At 41.9% G+C, this 11,951-nt stretch overlaps 1 protein-coding gene across 2 annotated transcripts in view; it reads right to left on the bottom strand.

Moving 5' to 3' along the window:
* Window positions 1-6,616: 6,616 nt before the first annotated feature.
* ST6GAL2 (ST6 beta-galactoside alpha-2,6-sialyltransferase 2) overlaps window positions 6,617-11,951 on the bottom strand; it is an 84,206-nt gene continuing 78,871 nt past the window's right edge. For both annotated transcript variants that reach the window (XM_019525231.1, XM_019525232.1), the window contains one exon: window positions 6,617-7,077. In XM_019525231.1, the coding sequence (XP_019380776.1) occupies window positions 6,809-7,077 (269 nt within the window). In that variant the 3' untranslated portion in view covers window positions 6,617-6,808. The remainder of the gene's footprint in view (window positions 7,078-11,951) is intronic.

Below are 11,951 nucleotides of genomic sequence, written 5' to 3'. Positions count from 1 at the left end.
GTTAGGGCGGCTAGGAGCTGGAACCAACTTCCAAGGGAAGTGGTGCTGGCCCCTACCCTGGGGGTCTTTAAGAAGAGGCTGGATGCCTACCTGGCTGGACTCGTTTGAGTCCCATTTCTCTTTTTGGGGTTTTTTGTTGTTCTCCCGCCCTGGCGGGGGGTCGGGCTAGAAGATCTGCTAGGTCCCTTCCGACCCTTAATCTATGAATCTATGAATCTATGTTCCAGAATGCAGTAGTCAGACTGAAGAAGTCTGAGTTGGACCCCTACGAAACTTAGTGAGTTTCCTTCCAAGGCACAAGTTGTGCAGCTATTGCCACTAGGGTGGGAGAGGAAGTGCCCTCTTTCTTGATAGGCCCCAATTTCCTATCAAGTTACTGCATAATTTCCACATAACTAGGTCTTGATAAGAGTATGTAGTGGTCCTGTAGTTTCAGGTTTTTGGGGCGTGTAGGCAAAACAGAGGGCCTAAATTAAAGCAATGGGTTTTAAAAAACAAGGCTTCAATTTCAGGCTAATTAAACGCCCCTCCCCATGTCATGCACACACCCTGCTGACTTACCTGCCTCTCCAGCAGGGAGGGGAGGGCGAGCTGCTGGCAGGCAGAGCAGTCCCTGGGCTGTGGGGGTTGGGGTTTCCCTCCGCAGCAGCTGCGGCCCTCCCCCATGCGGCACCTGGCTCAGGCAGCCCCACAGCTGCAGAGGGAAGCACTGGGCCCCCAGGCAGCTCAGGCAGACAGGCAGGCTCTGGGGGCAGGGGAGGAAGGAAGAGATCAGGCTCGCCACTTTTCGTGGGTGGAGCTGCTTTCTTGGACTGCTGTCAGGATGCCTGCAGGGCTTCCTGCAGAGCTGTGGAGCTGCACAGAGCCCGGTACTGTAGGGGCAGCAAACTAAAACTCTTTGAAGGGGTTTTAGTTTGTTGTGCCCCAAGTCATTAAGGCGCATTACACTGCCGAATTTCCTAGAGCCGCTGGAATTAACACGCAATACGCTGCCAAGGTGAGCAAACACCAACACCATTAAAGTGGTGCAAAAGTATTTAGCCTGCTTTTAAAGTGTCATGCAAATGCCTCTCATTTAGTCTACACTTGGCCGTTGGTCCTATCCTGGGTGGGACTGAGCATCCTCAATTGCCACTGAAGCAACTGCAAGTGAAAAAGACCTTCTGTTACTCAGATGGCTGATGAATGCAGAACGCTTAGAAGCCCATGGAAATTAAATGTTTTGTGTGAAAGTCAAAAGGCAAATAAACTATAGTGCAACATCTGTGCTGCAAATACTCTATGAACAGTCTGTTCTGAAATAATAATTACCTTATTCTGGAATAATTATTCTGCTATGGCTACACTGGTAATTTTCCCTGGGTGGACAAGCCTTTGAACTAACAATTATAACGAGTTTATATATAACCAGCCCAGCTCCTTCTTCTTGGTCAGCGTAGTACAGTAACCACTTAATCCATAATTATTGTTATTACATGGTATCCAAGTTCAGTTATTTTGTAGGTTTTCAGCTTTTAATTATTTTTACTGTTTATCTGAAGGCCTCTCTCCCTGTTTCAGTCTAAAGTACTTGGCCCTTCAATGGGTAAAACAAATCAGTAGCTTCCCTGTACCATATCATCTGCAATTTCATCCCAATCGAGATCAAGCAAAGACCAGGACTCCTAAAAAACCGAAAACAAATGTTTTATTTACAGGAAGAGATCTGTACACTGTGCATACATAAAAATATACAAAATCAAAATAGAAAATATAAAAGTGTTAAAATGTATACAAACACTGTTTTAAAAATGTGACTCCTGTAAAATCTCAAGCTTCAATTTGTTGAAGAGTACACATTCATTTAAAAAAATCATCATACAAAATAATTCTCAAAGCTGTTAAAAAAGTACACAGTCTTCTATATTTGAATAGTTCAAGGACTACATTTCATAGAGAACGTGATGATAAGGATAAATGTAAGGCTTTCACAAAGCTGATATTTCAAGAACAAAAATGTGAATTTCATCACCAAGTCAAAGTGAAGAAATTCATGGTGTCAAGATCCATTTAATTAAATAAACCTATGACAGGCATGCCCAGACATGGGCTACTTTAAAGTCCAAACAGTTAAATCAGGTATCCATTTGCACTAGAGAGAGGATAACACTTGGGAAATATCTATATGTTTTCTAATGACCTTTTAACACTCTGCTGAAATACCTACTTCAAAAAGCAAATATAGCATGTCCATGAATGTAGAGTACATGAAGGGAAGAAGCAGAAAGTGATTTACTTTCAGAGATGATGCATTTAACATACATTTTTATCAGATCTGTGTGTTGGTGTCTACACAGCATGTCAATTTGAGAGCATCACTGAAGGATACAACAAAAATAACTAGGTATGCCTGGATCTACAAACAGCTGGAGCTCCTATTAATAGTCTGTTTTTAACCAGTTAAGCTAAATCTGTGCAACTCTTTCATACAGAGACCCAGTTTTATTTAATACTAAACCATTTCAGTCTTGCTCAATTGGCAAGAAATAGGCTTGCAGAAAATCCAAAGGGAATTATTCATCTGAAAGGAAGTTTCCATGCCAGGGGGTTGCACTCATTAGTTTAACTTTTTGCTCAGAATGTAGACCAGACAAATATGTGTAGCTCAGTGTAACTATATGTTGAGGTCTCTACCAACACAAACAAGTCTCTAATACAGGTGTCACTTCATCAGCTTTAACAGAACATAATAGCATAAACTGTCTCAATAGGGAAGAAAATAAAGGACTGCATTCTAATCCAATGGAATGACTGCCTGAATGTATCTGCTCACAGGTAATCCTTGAAATTGTATAAGGAATGGGACAGTGGAAATAGTCTGTTCACCAAAAAACATGGGGCACAAAACTAGTCAACTTTTGCATTTTCTCAAAGATGAAAAGAAGAATACCTTGATTTAACCATCTAAAGGCTGAATGCATAAAATGATAGAGAGCACCACATGTTGAATTAACTGCAGAATTCACAGTGGAAAACAGAGCATACATAAAACAAATTAAGAAATTCAGCACATTTACCCATGCTGTTTGTTTTTAAGTACAACTCTTTCACCTCAGTCACACACCATCAGTGCACAGGAACAAAGCTTTTATAATTTTTGAAGGCAATTTCCCTAAATACCAATAAAAGCACCAAAACTTAGAAAATCTGGCTTTGTAACAAGTTTAACAAGGGGGATGAGGCTAACTTGGGTATTTACTTCATACAGATTATGCTCCAGAGACACGTTTGCGCAGGTCATGTGGCCAGCAGGTCTCCCACTTACACCAAGCAGCAGTAATGGGCTACAAGATTGTGCCTTGAAATATGTAAGAAATGACTTGGATGGGAAAATGCTTAATTTGTCACTATGTATGCAACATGTCACAGGTCACCATTGTTAAAAAAGATGCCCCATGTCTTCCGTGAAGCAAGTATGACTGAAACCAAAGAAGAGCATTCTTGAAGTGAGGGAAGACACGTGAGGTCTGTAATTCTTCAGTTCTCTTAATTTTGCTCTTTGCTTCCCTCCCTATATCTCGCATAGCAGCGAGCTGGAAGCAAGCCCTCAGTCAGTAACTCGGGTTCAGCTGAACTTGCACTGAATATTTCAGTGTGATATAGGGGTTATAAGGAGAAAAATCTTTTTTGATTCTCAAAATGGCTTGGGCAGAAAAATGAAACATCACAGGAAGAACCACCTTGGGAGGACTAGGACCATGTGCATAACAACTGATGCTGGGGTCCTTTTTTTTTTTTTTTTTTTTGGAAGAGGCTGGTGTCTCAGCTTTAAGTACCTGTTATAGAAAGATACTGTAGCACCCATCCATACAGACAGTTCAATTGTTGAAGGAGAACTGAAGAATAAATGGGGTATGGTAGAGTGTTGTATGAAAGATACAGCATAGGTCACAGCTTAAGAAACTATGTGTTATGTGGGAAAAGTGAAGATTTCTTGCCATGTATATATACTTGGACAAGAAAATTTGCACTGGAGTGCTCACTATTACAGAATGAAGATAGGTGTCTGTTGATCTAGTTTGAAAATAGACAAATACATTTTCTGAATACTTGTACCCACATGTGTGGTTGCATTTAAGCTGGTAGTGCTTCATTTATAACAGGAGCACTTGCATTTTTTTTTTTGTTTACAGACTTTATCAGTGGTATACAAGATACACCTAGGTGACAGATTATTCCAAGTATAACATAACACAGTTTTGTTGTAGATAGTTAAATATTGCCTGGTTCACATTTTGTTTCCTGATGGGAGCAAGAATATAAACTTTGCATGGGAAAATGGATCAGAGAATGGCATCCTGTTTGGGTTGGAGAATGTCATGCTATTTTATAGAATCTGAGAAACTCCTGCATATAAGACTTTATCTTACTCATTTGTAACAAAAAGGTCACCAACTCCACTTGTTACAAATGTGCAGTAGGTAACGTAATCTGGACCCAGTATAAGCGAAGGAGAAACTCTCTGATAATCCGAACAGCCGTAATTCCAATATGCCTGGACAAAAAAGTCCTGTACATTTCTCAGAAACTGAATCAAAAATAAGGGAGAAATAAAAACTTTTTTTGTTTTAATATTCAGGTTTCCCAGAAACACAGATAGGTTGTTGTTTATCTTTTGTTTTTAAAAGGTGCTGTTAAATATGATATTATTAAAAAAAATCAATATGTAAAGTATCTGGATTCCAAGGATAAAAAGTCAGTGAAAACTGCTTTTTGAATATATGACAAAATGATTTACAAACATACTAATCTGCTCCATGCAGGGCCTGCATTACACTATGAAGAGCTCTGTACACACCTTCTGTCAGCTGAGAAGAACGAAGGCTGAGTTTCTGCAATAAATTCTTTCTGTACTTACAGTGGATGGGAAACCGCATGCCTTCAAGGAGTCGGGCTCGTGTGGGAACTATTATGGACTTCAGAAATTTATACTGATGTCACTACAGAAAATGAAATAACTAATAATATAAATTTTACCATTACCAGCTGTCTATTAAAGTGGCCCAAAGCCAAAGTATATGCAATATGCTTCCCCCCATTTTTAATAGTGTTTCTAGCAGCCAGTCACCTTTTGCTGACTGAATATTAGGAAATATCCACTATCTTGTACATCATCATTTTTTCCTGCATTTAGCTCACTAAGAAATCAAAAAGCAAAGAACAGTATTCAGTCCAAAACTGAGGTCTTGCCAGGGAAAAGATGTTTGAAATGCATTAACATTCAGGTGGATTTTTAGAAGTGCCTTAGAGAATATTCATGCTGAATTTTAAAAAGGAAAATTATCAGATTGTCTCAATGTGCAAGCCACAACAAGTTTTTTTGCAGGCTTTACAATTTTTCTGCATGATATGGTCTCCATAACTTTAAATTGAAAAAATATATATATATATTTTGTTCATCTCTCTCTCTCTCTCATAAAAACCCTTGGTTTTTCAAAAGCAGTAAGTGATCACAACTTGACTTGCAACAAAACATCCCACTCGTAAATCCTGAAATCTCTCCACTCAAAATTCTTATCATCATCCAAAAGCCAGTTCTATGTTTCTGAATGACATCCTTATTAACAGCAGAATATCTGTGCGTATACACATAGAGTAAGCTTTCTTATGGAGTTTAGAGACATGCCCTGGGAGGCAGGGGGATGCTTTAACAGTGCAGCTCCTGGAGCCACGCTAATTAAAAGCGCCTGGAGCGTCATATGTATCAGTGTCCCCAGGCTGAAAAATGGCAGCAGGATGCTTTGAATTAAAGCTCATTGAACAATTAATCAAATCTGCTCCAACGCACTGGAATTACAGCCTCCCTGCACGTGTACAGGAGCCCCTAGTTTCACAGGGCTCTACGTTCTACACACACGTACCAAAGTAGAATTCATTCCTGTGCAAAAGGGCCCATGAACCAGGTAGGCTCATCGTTGCCCACTGGCTAGCAGTCTGCACAGGTGAATTTCATCCCTAGAAGATGCAGAATATGTCTCTTTCTGAAGGAAAGACGAGATTCTTTTGTCTTCATCCTTTGCCAAGTCAGCATAACTGCCTGCCATGAAAGATAAGTGTAGTAGTATGGCACCCATTTAAATAGCCTGGCTAAGTGTACAGCAATATCCATTTAAACTTGAGTAAACATCAATCACTAACTTCTGGTTACAGGAACTCTTCGATTGAAATGGAAAGCTCTTGGGTCCCATTCTCATTTGCGAGGGTCTCATCACACCACACATTAACACCCACTTTAAAGTCCCATAAAATGCCAGAAGGATGTAAATGGGATTCTGTAAATTAAATCAAGTTCTATCAACTAAATGCCCAGTTCAAAGGCATGATCATTTTACTTGAAATAAAGTGAATATCCCAAGGAACTGGGAGGAATCTCTCCTCTCCAGCTGACAGCTCTTTTTATGAACCATACAAGCTGGTTCACAATATTAACTTTAACTATTAAATAAATGCATTACGAAGTTGCAATCTAGGATATGTGGCATAAGAAACCACTGACATTTTCTGACAGGTCACACCCACAACAATACATTATATCTGCCTAACTGTAACTTTGCATCTTTCATATGCTAAGCTTTTTTCCCCCTCTAACTATTTGCAAAGCAGTAATAAATACTCAGGCTTAGGAAGTAAATAATTCTCATGCCTGCTACTTAATTACAGTTTATAGACCCAAGACTAGATTGGTCTAAGATACATTTTCAAGTATTCTCTTCTTGTTTGTAGAATGACAGTAGTACCCTATTGCACATTGTTTCTGAAAGATTCTCCTCTACAAGTGTGGGAAGTGGTTCTGATCAGGGCACTTTACAGACCTGAATCCTGGCAGAACTACTTTCCCTTTCCGGTACAGATCGTCTTGCAAACCTTTGTTCATCCTCTGCACCAGCAACTTTTCATACAGTAGTGGATGATAAGCCCCCAAGGTACAAGCAGCATCATAGTACAGTTCGTGATAGTGACAAAGGTCAGTTTGTCGGACTGAAGGAATGTATTCATACACGTGCACTTCATCACACATGGACATCATGATGAGGATCCCTGAAATGAAACGTAAAATAAACATGAACATATTTAATCACTTTTAGAATATTTTCCCAGCACATCAAATGATCTGCTTCCTTTACCACTGTATCTTTGTTTTCATTGTTCATAGTTTAAAATATCTGACATTAGCATAAATTAATAGAGCAGGTTTTGTTTTATGCTATTATATAAAAAGATTGTGCTGTCTTGCAAAACTGACACGCTACAGCAAAGATGCATATGAAACTATAACAGGCTTCTCAGCAAAGTGTCCTAACCATCAGGGCTAGGCTCTGAATAGAGCTCCCTCTAGCTCTTCTCCTGAAGCTGGATCAATGGGCTGAGAGGAAGATATGTGGAGCCAGAAGCTGAGCAAGCCAGAGTGATCAGAGTGAGTGTGACTCAATAAAATTGACAGTGAGACTTTGGATTTTGGCCCCAGAACACATTAGTCATTGGATAAAATGGGCAGACAGCGTGGGATAGCTTCTGCCTCACTGAGTGGGGACAAGAGCAGGAGCAGGGGCCAAAACTCAGTGCTCATTTCATTAAGCTCCACATACCTTCCCCTCTCGGCTACCCAGTACCAGCACTTTGCTGGGACAGGGAGGTGTAGGCACAAACCTCTTCTAGTTGACGGGGGCCTGGAATTTAGGTCTGCCACTCCCAGACCAACTACCCTAACTCCTAGACTAGGGGTGCTCAACGTCTAGCTCAGGGGCTAAATGCAGCTTGCCGAGATATAGGTATCCAGCTTGGAGGGCTACTCACAGATCAGGAAATTTGGTGAGAGGGGGTCAGTGGCCATAAATATGACCACCCTCTGCTGCTCCCAAATTCCCCAAACCCAAGATCTGTGACTGGATGAGGCTGAGCCATGACCCTCCCACTGGGCTGGATGGGACCAGGCCACACCTGCTTCCCCTGTGTGGGGCTAGGTCATACCTTCTTTCCCCCATAGGGGCCTGTTGGGGCTGGGTCACACCCCCTTCACCCTGTGGGGCTGGATCATACCCCCATGTGGCCAGGTTGGGTCTAGGCCACACACCATTTCTCTCGTGGGAACAAGTTGTACCCATTTTCCAATTGCAGGCCTAGGTTGGATCTGGGCCAAGCCCCCTTACCCCATGGGGCTGGTTTGGAGGTGGGCGATGCACCTTTCCCCATGAGGCCAGGCCATGCCCACCTTTCCAGGGCCAGGTTGGAGCCAGGCTGCCCCTGCCCCTCTCTGTTCAGCCAGATGGGGTCCTTTGGCGACTGCCCCATGCCTGCCAGTCAAAAAGGTTGGGCACCACTGGACAAGCCTATGTGGCTTTTCTCCTTTTTCCTCTACTGCTTTTTTTTTTTTTAGACTTAAATATAGTTACACACCTAACCAGGGGAGAAGGATTTGAAATCAGTGTTCAGTAGCACAAATTACACACTTGCCTCTAAACTTCACCCACTAGGTTTTATACAAAATTTTATAAATAATAGATAACCTAAGGTACTTCTTCAGGCACCTTCTGCCTTTGTATCGATACTCTGAACACAACAGCCTGATTGCATAAATTTCCAAGGGTCTCTTTTATTTCCTTCCTTATGGTTTCAGATGTGTGTGTCCCACAAAGACATCCACACAATGACTTCAGTTTAAACTTTAGGAAGTCAATGTTAGGAAAAGCTGCCCTAGAGAGGAAGGCCTGCCATTTCAGCTTGAATGTTGAAAAGGTTGTGCTTAGCTTAGCTTCAACCATTTTTGGAGATGGTAGGGACTGAATATATGGGTAGCTGAGCCTCTTCTATGGATTTGTGTATAGCTTCTCTGATCTCCTCAGAGAAATTCACATAGCTGTTGAGAAGGATGGGTTTTCATGTAGCACTTGTAGGTGAGCAAGTTTGTGTGGAAGCCATTCTGCAATTTTTTTGAGAGGAAGGAGCAGATCCAGAATACAGCAGACCTATTTACTTTTGCTAAGTGTCTAGCATCATATCAGTAAATGGTGTTAAAGGCTACTGACAAACTCAGCAGTATTAGTAGAGAGGCCCACTTCTCGTTTAAAAGCTAGATATAGGACTAGGCAGGCAAAGTTCTTTGGGTAGATGTGATATACCTTCTTAGACCAACTAAATAGTTGGAAAAAGTTCTTTGCAAGCTTTCAGGCACAAATACCCTTCATCAGGCATAGGGAGACTCTGCTATATATAGGACTAAGCACCATGCTAGGCATGGTCATTCATATTACCACGTTTATGCATGAAGTCTGGCTATGAAGGAATCTGGAAGAAGCCAGATTCTGTTACACCTCTGAAAGCTCCAGTTCCTCAATGCCTTTTCTAAAAATAAGATGGTATATTTGCCTTCGGAAAGGGATTTTATATTATTTAGTTTGGTTGTCAGGGCATCCTAAACTAAACCTCTCTGATAGTCATTACTGATTAAGGCAATGGTTTTCAACCTTTCTGGGCTCAAGACACCCTTTGGAAAACATCAACTCTTAGTTTTCACTTGATTTTTGATAGAGCAATTCTTTTGTTCCAAAGAACTCAAAAACATTTTAACCTGTTGTGGTCTCTAACATTCTGGACTCCTATCTGAAATCTCTCGCATTATCTTGTGAATCACATTTGCACACCTAAGTGCTGGCATTTTGTGAAACCCTATATCCCCCCTGAAAGAATCTTAAGGCACCCCAGGATGCAATAGCACTCTGGTTGAAAATCATCAGATTAAGAGAAGGGAAGAGGGGTATTTCTGTTTTATGTACTCACAGAAATATGTCTAAAGATTATTAAATATTTTAGAAGACATTTTCTTAAGAATCCAGTTTTAGAAAAATTCAAGGTAGTTATAACTAATAAATGTACCATATTTTCATTAATTTATGAGACTACTGCCACTATGGCAGGCCACCATTCAAGACGATGCTATTTAGTGTGGCAAGCCAGAACTTCGCTTTTCCCATCAAAAAGTTTGGAATTTGAAACTCAAGGGAGTTAAAACATAGAAAATCAGGGTTGGAAGGGACCTCAAGAGGTCATCTAGTCCAACATTTCCCAACCTTTTTTGCCCGACGGCACACTTACCTAAGGAGCTGGGGGGTGGTGCACGGCCAGCTGGATGCTGATGGGGATGGGGGGGCATGCGGCCAGCCGGACGGCATTTTGGGCTCGAGTCATGCCCCCTGCCTATCTGTGGCCACAGCAGCAGCAGGCAGGGGGTGTGGCTCCAGCCCAAAATGCTGTGGCACACCTGGACGTGCCTGATGGCATACCAGTGTGCCATAGCACACCAGTTGGGAAACGATCTAGTCCAACCCCCTGCTCAAAGCAGGACCATCCCCAACTATAATACCATACTTAAAACAGAAAATGTTATTTTAATGTTTAAATATTGGAAATGAAATATTAAGCCATTATTTTGCATATTTCAGTTTGAAAATGCCCATTTTTCAGTGCTCATTAATTCAAAAGGGAACATTCATAGAAGTTAGTTATTCATAGACTCAAAGAAGTTAGGGGCTGGAAGGGACCTCATGAGATTATCAGGTCCAGCCCCCCTGCTCTTAGGCAGGAAAGAAAAGACTGCTGGGATCAGATGACGCCAGCAAGGTGCATGTCTAGTGAACTTTTGAAGATCTCCAGGGTAGGTGACTACCACCTCTAGAGGGAGTTTGTTCTAGACTCTAGAAACGTGAACCGTAAAGAAGTTTTTCTTTATGTCCACTCTGAAGCAATCTTCTCACTGTTTATGTCCATTATTCCTCATCTTCCCCTGGTGTGCCTTGGTGAACAGATGCTCCGCCAGCCCCTGATGTTTGCCTCCCTTATATTTATAAGCTGCCACCAAGTCCCCCCTAAGTCTTCTCTTCTCTGGGGTGAACAGTCCCATGTCCTTCAGCCTCTCCCTGTATGGCCTGTCCTCCAGACCTCTAATCATATGTCTGGCTCTCCTTTGGACTCTTTCAAGCTTCTCCACATCCTTCTTGAAGTGTGGTGCCCAGAACTCCAGCTGCGGCTTCACCAGTGCCGAGTAGAGTGGGAGGATGACATCCTTAGTCTTGCTTGAGATGCATTCTTTTCATCCTACCTTGTGTAACAGGGCTGGGCCCTGTTACTATGGATGTGGCAGAGCCCAAATAGCCCCACACCCCACATAGGGCATGAGGAGAAGCTGGCCCATGTGGGCCAGGAGGGGAAATAAAAAGTACCTGAACCAGCCTCTCAGTGTGGCTGCACCAGCAGCACAGCAAGGAATGCTGATATACTGAGCCTGGGGCTAGCCGGGGGCAAGCAGTTAGTGGGAGGGACAGTGAGCAGGGCTCTTCTGCTGCTCGTTTATTCTGTTTGCATGGAAGCCATGCAGGCTTCTTTCAAAGTCCCTGAGGGACAATAGGTGACAGGGAAAAAGTGAAGCCCCCAGGGTCTGACTGACAAGCCACGGATGCATCAAGCCAGCAAGGACCCACTCAGAAAGCTAAGTGGTAGCTTATTCATTGGACTTTATTTTTCTTCTGCAGTTCTTACAAATCCAGGGTTGCCTGGTGGTGCTATATCCTGGCTGCAGCAGAGGTGAGGACCCTGAATAGTGGGTCCTTAGCTTAAGGTAGCAGCAAAAGTAAAAGTGGTTGGCTCAGGGTATCCGACCAAACATGCCTAGCTCTGCCCTGCCCCAAATATTAGACGGTCAATGTGATAGATTTTTAAGGTATTTTAAGTAATTATTTTTGTAATTAACTCCTATCATTAGATAGAGGGATCAGAATTATATTTTAAATGACACTGAAGTTTTCCTTTTACAACTGGTTATATTTTAAGGATATAAAAAGGCTAGCAGTGACAGAAAAAGAGAAGTACATAAATATGTGAATTTTACAGTTTCATTCTTAAGCAAGAAGGTTTTAGGATAA

The sequence above is a fragment of the Gavialis gangeticus genome, unplaced genomic scaffold (assembly GCF_001723915.1).
Source record: "Gavialis gangeticus isolate Ggan-Ray unplaced genomic scaffold, GavGan_comp1, whole genome shotgun sequence".
NCBI classification, from domain to species: domain Eukaryota; kingdom Metazoa; phylum Chordata; order Crocodylia; family Gavialidae; genus Gavialis; species Gavialis gangeticus.
Note: the sequence above shows the minus strand (reverse complement) of the source record. Positions and strands in the feature narration are given on the sequence as shown.